Genomic DNA, 20,922 nt, shown 5'->3' with positions numbered 1-20,922 from the left:
ATAACAGATTTACAGCACGTTCTATTTTTTGATCTGGATCTGTTAGTCTACACTGGATGCTAGTAAAGAAGTGATCTTTATTTTATCCGAATAAATACGTGGTTAAAGGGACAACGTCTTCAAGGACATCTTTGTGCATCTGATGATAATGTCTATGTGTAAGATTAATGCACATTGTTGCAATGGGTCTGCCACAAGGGGTGCTGCACTTTTGCTCTGGTTCATAGAGAGTGTCCATCTATGTCCTTCATATGCCCTTATAGGTTTCAAATAGGCAAAAATGAGCAGAAATGTTAAAAAAAAAAAGTTAACTTTGGCTAAGGTACATTTATAGATAAAGACATATTCACTAGTGGAATTGTATGTGCCATAGAGGTTGCTATAGCTCCTTGATGAGAGGAGGCCCATCCTTGGTTCATTCCATCCCCAGTGGTCTCCAACCCAGTCCATAAAGAATTCTTATCCCCTTTCCAAAGGACCCCCGGGATCATGGTTGTAGCACCCCAGACATCCGTGCTCATGATGTCACAGCCACGCCCCACTCATGAAGACACGACCACGCCCCCTCAATGTAAGTCTATGGAAGGAGGCGTGATGGCCAGGCCCCCTCCCATAGAGCTAAATTGAGGGGGCGTGGCCATGACATCACGAGCATGGGGGTGGTCGTGGCGTCATGAGCCTCCGCCACTGCACCCAATGATCTAAACAAATGCTGGGTGCAGCAGGGAGATCATGGGGGTCCCCAGCTACGGGACTCCCTTGATCAGACATCTTATCCCCTATCCTTTGGATACGAGATAAAATTGGTCTAGGGGCGGAGTACCCCTTTAAGGCCCACCAACATTCAGTTTTTTTTCAGTTACTCCATTAGAATAGAACAAGGAAAAAAGAAACAAATTCTGGACTGTTGATAGGACTTAAGGACTGCGCTGAGGACCACCTATTCTATTGGCTGATCGTTACTCTACCTTATCATCAAGTCACCTCCACAATAGCAAACAAGAGATTGGGGAAACATATGTTTATATAATCTTTTTTTTGTTCCTAATAAGAATAAGAAGACAAGTGGAAGAAATAAGCTTTAGAAACTATTATAACAGATGGAAAGAATCAGTAGGGGGGAAAGGGGTGTAACATTTTTTTCTATGAAATCTAATTTTCTCTGCGTAGACCCATGTTCCTCCATCTGGTAGAAAGCGTGAAGCCTGTATAAGTTTTGTGTCTGTAATGACAACCTGCAAAGAAGATCTGTCGATTCACTTACATCGTAAGCACCAGCTTTGATTTGCTGGTACAGCCTGTGCTGATCTTCATCCCAGAAAGGTGGGTAACCAACAAGCAAGATATAAAGAATTACTCCTGTCATAGAGAAAAAAAGGAAAAAAAACAGTCAGGATGTAGAAGCAGCTGCAAAGGATTTGAAGGTAAAATGCCATGTGGGGCAAGAAAAAATATAAGCAGACAACACTTTGTCACTTATTTCTGTAAAGGCAAATTTTATTATGAACTGAAGGTGCAACAGCTTCCCGTGCTGAGGGGACACCAGAGACAATCTGGCACTGTATGGTGTAGGCATTGTGTGGCAGTGCCAACTAGGCACTCTACAGTGCTTATGGTAGTGGATTGTGGGGGCTTTATTGTTCAGTACTGATATGTAGGCAACTGTATAAAATAATTATTTAGTCAATGTATGGCACTGTTATATGGGCACGATATTGTGCTTATAATTAGACACTGTACATTAGTCATTAGTGCTATTTATTTACTATATGATCTATATGGGAGTGGAGGGAGACAACAGAAAGTATTGCAAATGGTATCATTTAACACAAGGTCCATCCTGCACTGCGGAGGTAGAAAAGGTGGTAAATTGCAATGAGATAAAGAACAAGGTAAAAACTTAAAGGGGGAGAAATAAAGAGAGAGTTTGTAACCAGTAGGTATTTGTCTTTAACCAAATAGATGTAGAGCTACCTATATGACTTTCAGCGGTTGCCTAGGGGTAAAAAAAAATTAAATATGGCCAATAGTGGTATACATATAAAAAGTTAGTGAAACTCACCCACACCGATCCCCCTGACAGCTTCCGTTTTCAACTCCTCACCACTTTTTCTAGTTTCCTGAGATGCATTGACTGCATAGAAACTGCCCCACTCAGCCAATCACTGGGCACAGAGGTGTCCCGCTACAGTCAGTAACTGGCTAAGCCGGCAGTTCTTATGTATAAAATATGTAGATCCAGGAAGAAGCATTGGGGGGGAGGGGCTGGGAGCCATCGGAATGGTAGGGGATTGGGACCATGAGTACAACTTCTTTTTATTTTTACACCACACCAAACTATATATAGATTTTTTTTTTTTTTTATCCCAAGAGACCTTTAAAATGTAATGTAAATGTTTATGTGCCATACCACAAGCCCATAGGTCCACAGCCTTCCCATAAGGATCTTTCCGTAACACTTCTGGGGAAAGGTAACCTGGTGTTCCAGCAAATCCTGAGATAAAAAGACAGAAATAATGTAATTGCTACAGATATATCATCTGACCTAATAATGCCCACCAGAGAAAATACATCTTACTGGTGCCAGGACTAAAAGAGATGATGATAGTTGTTGTATCCATAAAGCACCATAATACATCCTATCAGATTCAATGCACAGCACTGCAATTTCAATCTTTTGTCATTGTGCCATTTGGCCATTCAAGTAGGCACTCAAGATGTCAGGATCAGACCATCCTGTTTCTGTGGTCTAAGGTGTAAACACATGCCAATGGGGACTGCCAGTGCTCAGCCTGAATTTCCCGGCATGTAGAAAGTAATCACTTTCCACTTTTAACAGATAATTACTTGGAAATATAGTGAATTGTACATCTGCTGTCACCAGCCGCTTTTTGCTTTTCTCTGCGCTGTGAGCTCTAAGCTTCAGAAACTTAAAAAAAATAAAATTGGAAAAATACTAGGTGTATTTACCCTGATATCTTCTTCTGCTGTAATACTATTAAACTCTATACTGAACTACAATCAAAAAGGTAATAAAAAAGATGTATTTTTCAGCTATGTTTCTCATTTTATCTTCCATTTCTTTCCCCACTTCTGAGTTTACATGGCCATTGTGCACCAGTCAAGGGAGCTCTGTCGCTCGGTCCAGGAAGGACAGGAGATGAGTGGAGAAAAATAATGGGTGTTTGGACTCTTTGCTCTGCTCAATGCCTCTAAAACACCTGACACCCAACTGACCCTATTTAAGTTAATGGGATCCATTGGGGACAGGCAGTGTCAGTTGTGCGCCTACCTGTTTGGTGCAAAAAAAACACAAAAAAACTGAGAGCTGAAAGGACCGTAAACGGGTTTGGGCACAACTGACACCACATAGCCCAGATGGATCCCATTGACTTGAATGAGGTCTGTCGGGTGTTTGGTATTTTAGAGGAGTTGGGTAGAGAAAAAAGACCAAACATTCGCTTTTTTTTTTTTTTTTCTCAACTCAACTCCCATCCTTCCGACAGACTGAGCGATGGAGCTCCCTTTACTGGAACACATTGGCCTTGTGAACGAGGCCTTAGTCTTATTGATAGTCTAAACAAAAAGGAACATCACTCACTTAGTACCCTATTATACAAGGGGATAATAGACTGAACAGGCCGACGGTGCTCTGTATATGAATGCCATAGATCATTGGACCAACAAGCAAATGCTTGTTCATTGGCCTATCCTGACAGGTTAAAAAAAAACATCAGCCATTAGCTACAAATCTCCCTGTGTGGTAGGTGATGCATGGCCAATGGCTGATTACAGCAAAGAGGCACATGAACAATCGCATGAACAAGCCCTCCCAGCATGATTACCGAGCTGTGTAATAGTCTCACTAATTGTGCCCTATCATCAAGATTGGTGCTTGTTTACTATGTGGCTTGGGCCCCCTCATACGGTCCTTAGGGTATAACTTGAGGCAGATTCCAAACAGATTTTTACACAGATTTTTAATGGGAAATCTAGCAAGGATTTATTTACCACTTGAAGAATTGATATGTAAATTATAGATAAGGATTCCATGTGGAGTTATGCCCGTACACTTTAAAGTTCTGCTCCACATCTGCAATGAACTGATGGGGAAATGATGAGGGTTTGATGAGGATTTTTGACAAGGATTTTTCCTTGTCAAAAATGCAGTATGGGCAGGAAATGCGTCACATTGTATGAGAAATAATTAATAAACAGTCCATGTATTAACTACACATTGGGCTCAGTTTGATCTTCTGGAGAAGCGACCAAGCAGGGTCCAGTTTTGTTGGTGTGGACCACCACATTAATTCTATGTTTCTGAATACCGGTCTGGCTGCTTCAGTTACCGGTGGCCCACAAGGCTGCTTATTCTCTGAAATGCCTCAGGAGGTGTTGTGTCCTGAGTGAAACCCAAAGCATACCCTATATCTGACAAATATCCACTACGGGCTTTACTAGGTGTTTTTTCTCACTTTCTACAGGATGGAGAAGAGAAAGTAAGGGCAGCAGAGAGCAGTTTTATCAGAACAAAACAGGCAGGGGATCGGCGGCAGGTAAGGATTTTTGTTAGAATGGCAACCCAGGCACTTTTAAATATAACATTTATCTTCCAGCATACCCCTTTACGACTGGGTCATGGCCAGTATGTCTGCTAAGCCTATTCCCCTGCCCACTCTTCAACTTGGTTATTGTGATCATGACACCTGTCACTCAGTCATGCTGTCTCTGGTTAGGGTGGCATCATCTTAGTGACAGGTTACCTTTAAAGTAAGAGGAGGTTTACTTAATGGAATTATCTAGAATTCTAAAAAAAATTCTTGGGTTGTGTCTGGTACTGTAGCTCTGCTCTATTGAAGTAAATGGTGCTAAGTTGCAATACCAAATACAACCTGAGTGTTATTCATAGGAATCAACCCTGATTTTCTAATTCTGGGACACTTCTTTAAGCAATTAAATCAGACAAGTGCTGTCAGTGGTCGAAATCATGCAAAACCACCCGACAGGTTAAATTATTTTGCCCAATTCAGTATGCAAACTATAATTATTATTAAAGATTCAGAAATGTGTAAATATGCCATAATATTCCTCATTGTAAATTCCCTTCGCCTTCCTTGTTAGCATTTCCTGTCTGATCTGATTACTGATCAGAGAGCTGAGAAGGTTCAGCTGTATTTCTAAGGCCGGCCTCGGCCGTATCGTTTTTATCTAAATAATAATTTCAATTTGTCCCATAAATGACATAACTAATTGTTATGATGGAAATTATTTTATAAACGCTCCATTGGCGGAGGAAAATCCATGACCAGTATGTTCAATGTCCCTTATAAAATCGTTTGTTCTGACCTTTCAGATTGGCAAATTTAATACATGTAAAAATATAATTAATGAACCGAAATTTCAAAACCTTCTAAAATCTGCTAATAATAATCTCAAGGGATTTTAATTAATTGTATAAAATAATTTTAATGGCAGAGACACAACAATTATTATGAAAAAATGCATTATTTTATTTAATGCCCCTGCCAACAGTATTTTTTTTTCTATTAAAATATTTCCAATATTCTCTGCTAATATAAATAGTACATTTTCAGCTTTGAGTTAAAGGAGTTTTCCAGGGGAATCTTTTTAAAGAATTAAACGTCACAAGGCTAAGGTAAAAATATAAAAAATCCCTGGCCCAATCTCTGGCCACTTCTCCAACAGTGCCCAATCCCACTGCATGGTGCTTTCTGGTCTCTGTCTCAACACAAGCAAGTGCCTGCTCAGCCAATCAGTGTCCTCAGTGGTTACCTGTGGTGGCCACTGATTGGCTAAGCAGGCGCTTTTTTGTGTCAACATCACAACTATGAAGTGCTATGAAGTGGAACTAGGCACCGTAAGTGAGAACAGGGAAGCCGGCCAGGTGCGATCATATTTTTTATTTTTACCCCAGGCTAACCACTTTCAATAAAAAAAAAAGTTTCCCTGGACAGCCCCTTCAATTAATCTAATTTTAGCTGCATTCAGCCACCACTAGGGATACTGTACACTGTTTATACATTAAAGAGGTTTTTAGAGTCAAATTGTGGGACTTGTGGGAGTCTAACAACTGGAACACCTACTGATCTCAAGGACTGAAGGCTCGCAGCACTGGTGGAGCTTTTGCATTGCTTTCATTGTTTCCAAATTCCATGCAAAGCCACCCTCTTTATTCTCATGATCGGCGGGGGTTGCAGAGGTTGGCATCTCATCAATCATTAACTGATTTCACCCGTTAACCCTTAAATTATAAACAATAATAAAAAATATGTGGAAAGCATCTATGCTTTGATGCCTTTCAGAATGTACCTTTAAAGTTCTTTTAAAGTACTTACCAAACCATGCTTGCTGTTCACCTTCCACCTCAATAGCCAGCCCAAAATCGGCCAATTTTACAGCTGCACCTTTTAGCTTAGAAGCCAGTAGAAGGTTTTCTGGCTATGGGAGTGAAAAGAAATAGAGTTGTTCTAGATTGTCCATAATACATTAAACAGCACCTGGACTTTGGTCTTAAGTGATGATGTGTTTGACCTAATGCAATATGTGCTTATAAGAACAGTTTCCAAGACTCTGTGGAAACTCAGACCATCATTACCATCATGAAGAGTTGCGCCATATCCACTGAATCGGGGATACGTATCTGATTTCAAGGGGTCTGAACAAAGAGACCCTCAAAATCTCAAGAATGGTACTCCTAAAGCTCCAGTCTTGTCTCAATGGAGCAGCAGTATTCAACCACTTCTTCATTCATTGCCTGGCCTGCCGAAGAAAAGCCCAGTACAGCATTCAACCCATCCAAACTGCTGACAGCCCTGGTTAAGTGATGTAAATGTAAACCATTCAAAATATAGCTAAGAGAAGAAATATAAAGTTTTATTCCTTCTGTCATTATGATCTTATGGGCCCCTGAGTCCTCGACTCTCTGCAGTAAACATTACCTGATCCCTCCCCTCTTATGGCTCTAGCGTCCATCAAAGAGACCTCTAGAGCTATCACTGAAGAGCAAAAGGGAGGGCTTGGGGAGTGTTTATTTAAAAAAGCCCAAAACTCTTTGGCGATAAAGAAAGCCCAGGGGACACTTGGGTTCACAGCAAGAGATGAATTATTTGTATGACCATCAACATAGATGTTTTAACTGGTTTACAAAAAATTTTACATGGAAGGGAATATAAACTCACATTTCTTGGGAACAGGAGGGGCATATCAAAAACTGCAAAAAGGTGTGTGATCAGGGAACCCTAAGCTATGTAACAAATATAAAATGAAATGTGTTTGGGTTGGCTACAGGTGCTTTTTAAGTTATTTATTGTATATTTACCTGTCCATCTATTTATCTCTATTTGCCCATCTACTTTTTATCAATTACCAAGCATGGTCTAGGAAAGCCCTAAAAAGTGCCTTGGATTGCCATTTATCAGTCTCTATCTTGCTGTTCCTGGCTATCAATCTATCTACACTTAAAAGATCACCTAGTTGCCATTTTGTTTAATGGTGGATTCTATGATGCACAAATAAATAGATCCACACACAATAGCTACTGTAAGTGAATAGATACAGTTTACTTAAAGTGAAAAAAGCTAAATACATGACAAGAGCAACAAGATGCAAAATAAGAGCAATAAGATACAAAATAAGAACAACACGATACAAAATAAGAGCAGCAAGATACAAAGAAGTAAACATGAATTTAATCCAGATAAAATAACTTATAAAATCACATCTTTATGAAAAGTTATACAAGACCTACCCTGTCTTTGAAGCCCCAGCACCATACAATCCCTTAATGAACAGGACAATTGGAAGGTATTTTCTATCTATATATCTATCTATTAATCTACATCCATTAGACTACTGGTATACATCACTCTTTACTGTCCATGAATATCCTAAAACTACCCAGGAATATTTTTTTTGAAATGAATGATCCAACCTATATGATCTATCTCATATCTATCTATACATCTCATATCTATCTATCTATCTATCTATCTATCTATCTATCTCATATCTATCTATCTCATATCTATCTATCTATCTATCTCATATCTATCTATCTATTTCATATCTATCTATCTATCTATCTAGTATTAGGGCATAGTAAATAGCTAGTTTTGAATACTACCAAACATCCCTCACTGCTGTTACCTCAATGCCAATTCTGAAATGGACATCCATATCCGAAACTCTAAGGTAACCTATGCTTCATTGTCAACATTCAAGCCATACCACATTCTTCATCCTCCCCTTGCATTGACAATAAGATTTTTTTTCAACACAAACTTAATAAACAACTTTATCTCTATGTTTGTGTCTAGAGATGAGCGAATTTTAGAAAAATTTGATTCGGCCAATTCCCCTACTGAAAAAAAATAGCTCCGGTCCAAATTTATTGCAGTGAATCACAATTAAAAGCAGCTATTTCTGTCCTACATAGAGCCTAAATAGAACACTTTGCCTTGCTGTAACACGCATAGGGTGTGTGCTGGGTTAGAGAAATAATACTGTTATTCAGTATGACATGCAGATCAGAGGCGTCGCTATTAGAGTCACTGTCGCAGAAGGGCATAATGACAGAGCCTGGAGGTGGCATCAGTATAAGGAGACCATACAGTGGCTGAATGACACAGACTGGAGGTGGGGGAAGCATGAGGAGATCATATAGTGGCTGAATGACACAGCGTAGAGGTGGTGGCAGCATGAGGAGACCACATAGTGGCTGAATGACACAGCGTGAAGTTGGCGGCAGCATATAGTGGCTGAATGACACAGCCTGGAGTTTGAGGCAGCATGAGGAAAACATATAGTGATTGTATGACACAGCGTGGAGGTGGCGAAAGCATGAGGAGACCATATAGCCTCAATATGGGTGTAGAACATTTTGCCTTGCTGTAACACGCATAGGGTGTGCTGGATTAGTGAAATAATACTGTTATTCAGTATGACATGCAGATCAGAGTCATCGCTAATAGAGTCACTGTCGCAGAGTGTCATAATAACAGAGCCTGGAGGTGGCATGAGTATGAGGAGACCATATAGTGGCTGAATGACACAGCCTGGAGGTGGGGGAAGCATGAGGAGACCATATAATCGCTGAATGACACAGCGTAGAGGTGGTGGCAGCATGAGGAGACCACATAGTGGCTGAATGACACAGTCTGGAGTTGGCGGCAACATGTAGTGGCAGAATGACACAGCCTGAAGTTTGAGGCAGCATGGAGAGAACACATAGTGGCTGTATGACACAGCGTGGAGGTGGCAGAAGTTAGGGGTGTAGAACACTTTGCCTTGTCCTAACACGCATAGGGAGTATGCTGTGTTAGTGAAAAAATACTGTAATTCAGTATGAAATGCAGATTACAGGCATCGCTATTAGAATCACTGCCGCAGAGTGTCTGGATGTGTCAGCAGGGAGACCATATGGTGTCAAAACTGAAGAGAATAAAGAGATTTTTTATGTCATTTTTAGTTATTTTTATTTGAATTTATTTAAGTTTTTTGAGTACCCATTTTGGTCCTCCGCCAGGCGAGATACCACCTGTTCCAGTGCCAATGTTTCATTTAATCAGTGTTACGGAGCTGGATGTGGATCCTCTAACCTGTGTGGCTGATGACTCGGACCGTACCGGGGAGCCGAGTCTAAGGAGCCTCTGGTCTTCACCAGAGCCCGTCGCAAGGCAGGATGGGCTTGTTGCGGCAGGCAACACCCAGGTTGTTTCCCCCGACATGGCTCGACCACACAGGTAGCTGGGCAAGGCGAGGTACCGCAGGATAAGGCAGTAGCGTAGTCAAACACAGCAGACGGTCAAGATAGCCGGTAAAGGTCAAATAACAGCGCGAAGGTCTGAATACACAGGTAAGGCAAAGAGGCAACATGGAACGCTTAATCTCAGGCTAGGCCCACTATAGATCTGGCAGGGAAGTGTGGAAGGTGCAGGGACTTTATAATGTAGTGTCAAGTGCACTAATTATGGGCGCACTGGCCCTTTAAATTTGAGAGCTACGGCGCACGCACGCCCAAGGAGACAGGGACGTGCGCGCCAGAGCTGAGACACAGAGGAGGAGGCGGCAGCGGAGCGTAGTGAGTGATGGACTGGGACTCGCATGCGGGCGCGTCCCGTTATGAGAATCCCAGCCCCGCCAGCAGATGGGGACACAGGGACACTGCGCGCGGCCAGAGCGCAGAGTGTAACAATCAGTTATGGTTCATTGTTATCGCTCCAAGCTGTTTCATTGGATTCTTGTTATAATTCCACAGGTAATATGACGTCGACGACCAAAGGGCCTCAGTTTTGAAAAGATTACATAGATTTTTTTTTAAATTAAAATTTAAGATTTATATTAGATTCCCAAGTTTAATGTCCCGGCGTTTACTTTGAACTAATACTGTATGACCACAAAACCCAATCTAACAAGCAGTCTCATGGCGGCAAAATGACAGAGCCTAGAGGTGGCAGCAGCCAGACGGGACCATCGGGCCTCACAATAGAAAAGTTTAAAGATGTTTTGTAAAATTTTAATTGAAGATTTTAGATACATGAAAAATTTTCAAGTTTAATCTAAGGTGCCAACAGCATAAGAAGACCATATGATGGTACAATGACACAGCCTGGAGGATGTAGCAGCATGAGAAGACCATAGGGCCTCACAATTCCAAAGATTAAAAGATACATTTTGAAATTATAATTGAAGATTTTTGGTAGCTAGTGCTACCATAAAATGTTTTAGGTAATGTCCCAGCAGCATGAGACCATATAGTGGTTGAATGACAAAGCGTGGAGGTGGCGGCAGCATGGAGAGACCATATAGTGCCTGAATGACATAGCGTGGAGGTGGCGGCAGTATGAGGAGACCATATAATGGTGGAATGACACAGCGTGGAGGTGGCAGCCGCATGAGGAGAACATATAGTGGCTGAATGACAATGGCCTGGAGTTGGCAGCAGCATGGGGAGACCACATAGTGGCTGAATGACACAGCATGGAGGTGGCGGCAGCATGAGGAGAACATATAGTGGCTAACTGACACAGCCTGGAGTTGGCGGCAGCATGAGGAGACCACATAGTGGCTGAATGGCACAGCGTGCAGGTGGCGGCAGAATAAGGAGAACATATAGTGGCTGAATGACACAGCGTGGAGGTGGCAGCAGCATGAGAAGACTATATAGTGGCTAAATGACACAGCGTGGAGGTGGCGCCAGAATGAGGAGAACATATAGTGGCTGAATGACACAGCGTGGAGGTGGCGGTAACATCAGGAGAACATATAGTGGCAAAATGAGACAGCCTGGAGGTGGCAGCAGCAGCATCAGGAGTCCTGAAAGTGACCCGGGGACAGAGTGGTGCGGAGGGTGGCAAAACCAGTACCCAGTGAGGTAGTAGGGTGAAAAAAGGAGAACTTGGCATCAGATGTGTGGAATCAGGCGGGTGGCACGGATCAGAATAGTAGGTGAGGCAAGGTAGGCAGAAGAAAACAGTCTCTTTTGTAAAAGTGTTAGTGTGCACAAGTAAGTATTGAGGATATGAATTACGTAAAACTTTACTTTAATAATATGCTTAGGATCAAATATATGGCCCCAATTTTTTTTTTTTTATCAAACCAAAGGAAAGGTGTGAAAAAAACACCATGTGCCACCTTCACCACCAAGTATTGATGTGATGCATAGACCTCTAAAAGGTTGAAGGGAACAACATATGGTTCATTGTAACCGGTGGGCGTAAACACTTCCCCTGTAAGGCCCTACACTCGCATAATTAATTCCCTTCTTGGCAAGTGTTACTCGCCCTAAAAAGGGCGACTCCACAAAGGATCTCCCTATTTCCACCAACAAGAACTGCCATTTCACAGGGTTTTTAAGTGGAAATAGGGAGAGTTTCCTGTGTGGGGCCACCCTTTTTAGGGCAAGTAACACTTTCCTCAAAAAGGTGGAAGGGAACAACGTATTGTTCATTGTAGCAGTTGGGGTAAAAACGTCACCTGTAAGGACCTACTCTCCCCCTATTAATTCCCTTCTTGGCATATGTTACTCACCCTAAAAAGGCAGCCACACACAGAAAACTCTCTCTATTTCCACCTAAAAACCCTGGCAAATGGCAGTGTTAGTAGGTGGAAATAGGGAGAGGTTCCATTGTGGGGCTGTCCTTTTTAGGGCATGTAACACTTGCAAAGAAGGGAATTAATAATGCAAGAGTAGGGCCTTACAGGGGAGTTTTTACCCCCACCAGTTACAATGGACCATAGGTTGTTCCCTTCCACCTTTAAGAGGTCGTTGAATCAAATCGATACTTAGTGGTGTAGGTGGCACATGGGGTTTTTTGCACACCTTTCCTTTTGTTTGATTTAAAAAAAAAATCAAGTACATATATTTTATCCTAAGAAAAGTTACCTTTTAGCTAATGCATTTCCTCGATACTTACTTGTGGTCTGATGCCGAGGAATGTCTGTAACTGGGGAGCAGCACCTTAAATATGTTTTGCACTATCCATATTTGTGAAGTGTTGGTGTGGTACCATGGTCAAGTTACTACTCTGATGCATCAGGCATTGGTGGGTGGAAATCCTGGTTGATCCATGCCTGATTCATCTTCACAATGGTCAGTCTCTCCATATATTTCGTGGACAGATGAGTTCTCCTTGGGATTACTATGGCCCCCGCCGCACTTATCACCCGCTGGCACACTACTGGCCAGGCAGGACAGCTTTTCCAGGAAACTCTGCTAGTTGTGGCCACAAATCAAGTTTGGCTGCCCAAAAGTCCAGCTGATCTTCAAGGTGTGTTGGCATGGTCATGTCAAGGTATGCCATAACCTGCTTGTTCAGTTCCTGCTCCAGGTCTACCTGCTGCTGATTAATTGCTTCACTATGCGGGTGAAGAAAGCTACTCATCAGTGACTGTAGACTCAAGCTGCTGCTGATGGAGCTGGAACTGCTCCTGCCATCCCACCCCAGCAGCCATGGCAGTGGAAGGTGAGCGCAGAGGGCCCCCCAAGTCAGACCTGCGAGAGGATGGACAATGGCACAGAGAGGCATTGGCCAACTGACTACATAGGATGTCTCTGTAGTAGGTCAGTTTGTCCTCCCTCTCAGTGGGTGTGAAAAAGGCCCCCATTTTGTGCCAGTAGCGAGGGTCCACTAAAGTGGAGAGCCAGAAGTCATCCCGCTGCCGAATGGTGACAGTTTGGCGGTCACTACGCAAGCAACTGAGCATGCACTGTGCCATTTGTGCAAGTGACTCAGAGGGACTCCTTGCCTCCATCTCCACTGCATACTGCCACGGTGTGTCTGGGTCCTTTTTCTCGCCTTCCTCATAACCCTCTAGCTCCTCTGGCTGTTCCTGCTCCTCCTCTCCTGCCAGATGACTTAAAAAAAAACACCCATCTAACGAAACCTAAACTGTGCTCCACTGTGCCCCTCCCCCTCCTCCTCCTGCAGTTCCGTCCCCATAGGGTTCGAATTGCCCTGAGATGTAGGTGACACATCTCCAGTGCCCTGACAAACCATCGTTTCCAACACATGTTGTAGTAAAGGAAGCAGTGGAATGATGTCGTTCATCCCATAATCCTGGCGACTGACTATAATGTGGCTTCCTCAAAGTGCCTGAGCAAACGGCAGGTGTCATGTATAGTGTTGAGCAGCATAGGCCATATTCGAATTTGCGAATATTCGCGAATATATGGACGAATATTCGTCATATATTCGCGAATATTCGCATATTCGTAATATCCTCTTTTTATTTTCGCATATGCGAACATTCGCGTATGCGAAAATTCGCATAGACAAATATTCTCATGTACGAAAATTAGCATATGCTAATTTTCGCATATGCGAAAATTCGCACGCCAGTCTCACACAGTAGTATTAGAGCCTTCTTTACACCACACAAGCTGGAAGCAGAGAGGGATGATCACTGTGATGTGTACTGTGAAAAAAAAAAAAAAAAAAACGAATATTCGTAATTACGAATATATAGTGCTATATTCGCGAATATTCGCAAATTCGTGAATATGCGATATTCGCGAATAAAATTCGCTTTGCGAATATTCGCGAGCAACACTAGTCATGTATGAGCTGCGATTGGTTGACATTGAAGTTAGAGACGCACAGAGACACCGGCGTGCATATTGAGCGTGCCTGCCCAGACACCGGACCGGCACACTCTGCCACTGCAGAGTCTAATAGAGAACCTTAGGATATCTACCTCATCTCCCATGCCACATTTGTCAATGGTGATTGTATCAGCAACCGATCACTACAGTGTACCATGGGCTTCTAGTGGAGATGACTTTGTATCTTGCCATGATCTTTTTGTGAACAACCCGAATGGGTTGAATATGTTATAGTAACTGTTGCACTATGTATAACAATAATAAGTCCTGTCAGTTTATTGGGACATGAGATTTACCTGAGATCTTTTGACACTGAGGTCTAGGGTGCTTGTTCGCATAGTCGGTCCAACATATGGAGGGTGGAATTCCAACGCATGAAAATGTTGCAAATCAGACTATGTTGGGGAATGTCGTTCTGATGCTGCAGGTCAAGGAAGATGTGCTCTGTGGTGTATGAGTGGCTGAAGAGCATGCAAAGTTTCCTTCCCATTTTTAGGATGTCTTGCATATGGGGGAAACACTTCAGGAACTGCTTGACAACCAGATTTAACACGTGTGCCAAAAGTATTTGTGTACAACACCAGCTGGTGAGTAATTTTGCCTTGCCTTTCACAGTATCTAGGCAATTGAGAGCTTCACAGGTACAAAAGAGTACACCACTTAGGTGTACGAATGTGGCATGCACTTATGAGGGGAGAAAAATGCGCTACAGCATGCTTAAAAAGGTATTTGTGTACAACACCAGCCGGAGAGTACTTTAACCTGGCCTTTCACAGTATCTCGGCCCATGAGAGTTTCACAGGTACAAAATAGTACACCACTTAGATGCACATATTTGGTATGCGCTTATGAGGGGAGAAAAATGCGCTACACTATGCTTAAAACAGTATTTGTGTACAACACCAACCGGTGAGTACTTTTGATGGCCTTTCACAGTATCTAGGCAATTGAGAGTTTAACAGGTACAAAATAGAACACCACTTAGATGTACGTATGTGGCATGCACTTATGAGGGGAGAAAAATGGCTACAGTATGCTTAAAAAAGTATTTGTGCACAACACCAGCCGGTGAGTACTTTTTTCCTGGCCTTTCACAGTATCTAGGCCCTGGAGATTTTAACAGGTACAAAATAGTACACCACTTAGATGTACGTATGTGGTATGCACTTATGAGGGGAGAAAAATGCGCTACAGTATGCTTACTACACCCAAAATCACACTTTCTCTGTCAATTTCAGTATCTTCCCTATCAGTGCTTCTAGGTAGGATTTGTGCTTGAGCTGAATCACTGCTGTTCTGTGAAAGACACTGTGCAACCCATTGCTCTCTGTCCCTCTCTCTGTGCAACAGAACTCTGACTTGACTAGGAGGTGAATCACTGCTGGAAAAAAGCTTTTCTGTGCAACAGACAGCGCTGTCTGTCCCCATCTATCTCTTTGCAGTGAAAGGCTGAAGTGACTGGCCGCAATATGGCTGCCGATTATATAGGGCTGTGACATCACAGGGGTGACTGGCTGCTGATAGGCTGTATGCTTCATGTGATTCAGGGTAATCCCGCCTACCCTTGTTCCCGCCTTCCCAGGATTCCTTGCCCCATGTCTTCACATGTGGATCCGCCATTTTGGATGCCCTGGAGCCTTGACTGCACTAAATGGAGTCTAATGAAGCGAATCGCATGATAGAATCATGTCAGATTCAATTTGATCATCCCCATTTGTGTCCATCAATAAAATGAAAACTATTAGAATGTGATGCACTGTTGACCCTTCACCTCTGTAGCCAGGTTTGGGGGTGAACCTTTTAGCTTTGAAGTCAGTAACAAGAGAGACCATCAGATTGCTGGAGAGACTGCAAGAAGCTTCAATATGCTGAAAACCCAAGGGTCACAGCGAAAATGCATTTAAATATAAATCAAAGAGCCTGCGATCCCGAGAGACAGTGCGATGACTACACAATGCCAGATAACTGTGTTCTTAAATAGGAAATTAGGTTTACCTAAGGGAATTTTGATTTTATCGCTTGTAGAAATGTCACCGACTTAAAGGACACAACACAAAAAAGAAACAGCCATTCAAGATTTCCTCCATACTTAAACCAAATAAAAAATTTTTTATTAGTGTTCTTGAACTCAGTGAGTGGAAAAGAAGCATTAGAAGAGACTGACATGCCCTAAGGCTCCACGCTTAGCAGAGCTGCTTCATTGCACTGGGGCCCTGGGTTTTGTTCCGACCACGGTGCTTCATGGATGTAGATTATATTGTACTGAACATACTGGATTTTCATTTAGTTTTATTCTAGTAATGATAATTTGACCAGGGGATGTGCAGTCTATATATATATATATATATATATATATATATATATATATATATATATATATATATTTATATATATATATATATATATATATATATATATGTGTGTGTTTATATATATATATATATATATATATATACCTTTCTTTATGAATATAAAGTGCTACATTCAGTAACATAGGGCTATGAATGGCAATACAGATGTCATCCATCAAATTATCTAGATTTTAATGTTCCTCGTGCATTGATGACATCACGTGCATTCATGTGACCACTGCAGCCAATCACTGGCCTCAGCAGTCTTCTGCTAAATATGCGGGCAATCACTGTTTAGACCTGTGATGTCATCGATGCCACAAAGCAAACAAAGCCCAACAGGGTCTAAGCACTGCAGCATCGGCACTACAGCGCTGAAGGATTTAAAGGGAATGTGTCATTTAAAAATTACCTATTTTTAAATCAGGTTTTTATGTTCACTATATTTTTAAAAATTCTAGATAATGTGTTTTCCAATTTTCTATTTATCTATATTTTATTATAATCCTAAAATCTTGCAGTTCCCATTCTGGCCACTAGGTCTAAAATAAAGCTGAGACTTCCTGTTCTGTTGAGATCATTTCCTGGTAATGTCTTTCATCTTATAGCACACAAAGCGTACTGTAAAAGGTGACACCAGTAAAGAGATAACGTTGGATCCACCACCATTCACAGCAGAGCACAGCCTCCCTGTAGACTAACCTCTAAAAAGAGAAACAGAGATTGCTCAGTAGTTTCCTATTGATCTGAATGGGACAGGTCCTGTTTATTGTTGCCAATGTGCATGGGTCCTGCTGTAAAGCATATCTATAAATGCTGTTAATCATAGCTCAGGCAGAATGGCATTCCCCTTAATAATGTACTTAATTTAAATTGAAATCAGAAAAATAGAAACAGATTAGAAGAAAATAATCTTTTACTTTTTGTCTACATTCCCTATCACAGGTGAGATATTTTTTGTATTTTAACACATTTCTTGTTGTGAGGTTAATTGTTTATTACATTTTCTTAACAATCCCTTCAAGCCTTTACTTCTTTTATATAATGTTACTTACACATGGCAATGTATTCCATCAATAAAGTTTCAGTTACAGATATACTAAACTATAATAGCAGGCGGCAGGACAGAAGTACCACTTTTTATGTTACTTACAGTTTACAGTCCTGCACTGGCCATTCTGCTGGGTACTGCAATGGATAATGCTAGGGTCAGCAGCACTCAGAGACAATGAGCTGAATACACCCGCGGGGAAGCATTACAGCAATTAATACTGAATGCTTCCAGGATCGGCAAAATACTGAGTGTGAAAGCCGTTCCTTTTGTAACTAGAAAGGTGTTATTTTCTTGTTCTACTTGAAACACAGCACTTCAGACTTGTGCTAATAAAAGCAGAAATACAGTGTACATATCCCAGGGATGCTTTATGTTATGTTCCAATAATGGAACATAAGGTCACAAAAGGGAACATTTTTGTTCCTGCCTTGTAGTTCAGGACTTTTCCATATGACCTTTAGGACTTTGCATTGTTGAGTAATGAATGACGGTCGGTCAGGCACAAGGTTGGGGGGCCCTGGCACTTGTTTATGACTCTTATTGTTCTTAGAAACATCTAAAGGTTGAGCTACATATACTACACCTCTGTGTGCTTAAGGACTGCTACTCCAGGCAGTGGAAAGGGAGGGTGACATCTCCGGTTATCCTTCTTACCCCACCCCATTGACAGAATGAACCTGAACTTAACTACCTCTTGCCATATGTGGAAAAACACAGTCTTACTGGTTTTCTGTCTTCCAAGAAATTGGAAAAGGTGGACAAGGAATCACTATTTATTGATGTAGGAGTGAGAAAGGGCTCATTTACTTAAAGGGGTATTCCGGTGCTTAGACATCTTATCCCCTATCCTTTGGATAGGGGATAAGATGCCTGATCGCGGGGGTCCCGCCGCTGGAGACCCCCGTGATCTTGCACGCCTTACCCCGTTTATAATCAGTCCCCGGAGCGTGTTCGCTCCGGGTCTGATTACTGTCGATCACAGGGCCGGAGCGTTGTGACGTCAAGGCTCCGACCCGTGTGACGTTAAGCTCCGTCCCCCTCAATGCAAGCCCATGGGAGGGGGTGTGACAGCCCCGTGATCAACACTAATCAGACCCGGAGGGAACACGCTCCGGGGACTGATTTTAAACGGGGTGCGGCGTGCAAGATCACGGCGGTCCCCAGCGGCGGGACCCTCCCGATCAGGCATCTTATCCCCTATCCAAAGCATAGGGGATAAAATGTCTAAGCGCCAGAGTACCCCTTTAAAGGGGCACCATGTAAACCCAGGGATCCTGCTCTGTTTCTTTACCTGTCTATGGATATTATATATTATGTAGTTTTATGCAATGTATGTAGCTGCCCAGATACCCGATGTGTAGAAAGGACACTATTAATTAATCCCTCCTCAGATAGAAGATATAGAAGGAGAGAAGGATTGGGCAGTTTGATTTCAGTTTGCCTGATTATTTTGTTCTCAGGAGAGACAGGGGAAGGTCTTTTGGTGCCCAAGGCTTCAAGATGCGCCCCTCCAATCCCCCCCCAAGATCAGACACTTATCCCTGTGGATAGGGAATACGTTGACTTACCTGGAGTATTCCACTTCATCCAAGCTTTTTTTTATAATTTCAGATTGTTTCCCCTACAAAATCTGCTGAAAGGACAGTGTGCAGGGAGAACACGATACTGCTTTAATCGGCTCTCCTCGCACCCTCAGTGCTAACTTTATGGTTCTGACTCTACAGCTGTTCTCTCAGTAATGGTTGCTGTTTAGTTAAGGTGCCCCTGTCACTTTTAAAAACTTTTGACATGTCCTAGAGACATGCTGAAACCCCCTCCGGTCATTAGAATTAGCAGGGAAAAACATGTGGCTAGGCGCTCCACTCACTTGCTCGCAGCAATCTCCATCTTACTGCAGGGTATGGTCTTCATAGACATACAATGGGCACCTTCTCCTGCAGCAAAGGGAAAAAGGCAGAGAGCCAGGGAGTGATATGCTTAGCCACATGCTTCTCCTGACTCTTCCTAACGATTAATGGAGGTCTAAGCAATAAGACCCCAACCAATCAAAACTTTTGATTTGTCTCTAGGACATGTGCATAGAGGTTCCATGTTGTGATGTAGAAATTGTCTTCCTCCCCTCTCTTCTTTACATACACACTTGGCCAATCCAAGTATTTAAATGTAGCCATTGGCCAAATGAGTGTATTGCTCTTGACTGTGCTATATTTTGCTATGAACATCTACAGAAAAAAAGCCCCAATATAATTAATAAAGCAAGAAACAATAATTATTGCCTTATCCTTATAAACTCTATAAAAAAATAAACCAGCTTGATGAAGTGGATTGGGTATTTAATCTAATAGTACGCCAAGTTACAACATTAACATAAAAACATTGTAACATTATTTATGGGCAATACATGGGAAATAAATAATTACTTCTAAAGCCCCCAAATTGTGGCCAAAAAAAAAAAAATAAATAAATAAATAAATATATATATATATATATATATATATATAAATTGGATGAAGGAGAAGAGCTATACACAGTATAAAATTGAGTCACCCTCACCTGGTCCCTAATGCTCATCCTGGCACTGCTACAGAATATAACAAACACTGCTCAAAAAAATAAAGGGAACACTTAAACAACACAATGTAACTCCAAGTCAATGACACTTCTGTGAAATCACACTGTCCACTCAGGAAGCAACACTGATTGACAATCAATTTCACATGCCAACCCAAGCATTTGTGCAAAAGGAACAGACAACAGGTGGATATTATAGGCAATCAGCAAGACACCCCCAATAAAAGAGTGGTTCTGCAGTTGGTGACCACAGACCACTTCTCAGTTCCTATGCTTCCTGGCTGATGTTTTGGTCACTTTTGAATGCTGGCGGTGCTTTCACTCTAGTGGTAGCATGAGACAGAGGTAGTGCAGCTCATCCAGGATGGCACATCAGTGCGAACTGTGGCAAGAAGGTTTGCTGTGTCTGCGTAGTATCCAGTGCATGGAGGCGCTACCAGGAGACAGACTAGTACATCAGGAGACATGGAGGAGGCCGTGGGAGGGCAACAACCCAGCAGCAGGACCGCTACCTCCGCCTTTGTGCAAGGAGGAGCAGGAGGAGCACTGCCAGAGCCCTGCAAAATGACCTCCAGCAGGCCACAAAAGTGCATGTGTTCACTTAAACAGTCAGAAACAGACTCCATGAGGGTGGTATGAGGGCCCGACGTCCACAGGTGGGGGTTGTGCTTAAAGCCCAACACAGTGCAGGACGTTTGGCATCTGCCAGAGAACCCCAAGATTGGCAAATTCGCCACTGGCGCCCTGTGCTCTTCACACTGAGCACATGTGACAGACGTGAAAGAGTATGGAGACGCCGTGGAAAATGTTTTGCTGCCTGCAAC

At 42.4% G+C, this 20,922-nt stretch overlaps 1 protein-coding gene across 3 annotated transcripts in view; it reads right to left on the bottom strand.

The window, feature by feature from the left end:
* Positions 1 to 20,922, bottom strand: part of CAMK2A (calcium/calmodulin dependent protein kinase II alpha) — a 204,783-nt gene that overhangs the window by 53,873 nt on the left and 129,988 nt on the right. For all 3 annotated transcript variants that reach the window (XM_056516943.1, XM_056516945.1, XM_056516944.1), the window contains exons 7-9: positions 6,357 to 6,459; positions 2,411 to 2,494; positions 1,265 to 1,359 (exon numbers count right to left, since the gene is read on the bottom strand). In XM_056516943.1, coding sequence (XP_056372918.1) covers positions 1,265 to 1,359; positions 2,411 to 2,494; positions 6,357 to 6,459 — 282 coding nt within the window. The remainder of the gene's footprint in view (positions 1 to 1,264; positions 1,360 to 2,410; positions 2,495 to 6,356; positions 6,460 to 20,922) is intronic.

Source organism: Hyla sarda, chromosome 4, assembly GCF_029499605.1.
Source record: "Hyla sarda isolate aHylSar1 chromosome 4, aHylSar1.hap1, whole genome shotgun sequence".
Taxonomy (NCBI): Eukaryota; Metazoa; Chordata; class Amphibia; order Anura; family Hylidae; genus Hyla; species Hyla sarda.
This window is presented reverse-complemented; position numbering and strand designations above follow the sequence as displayed.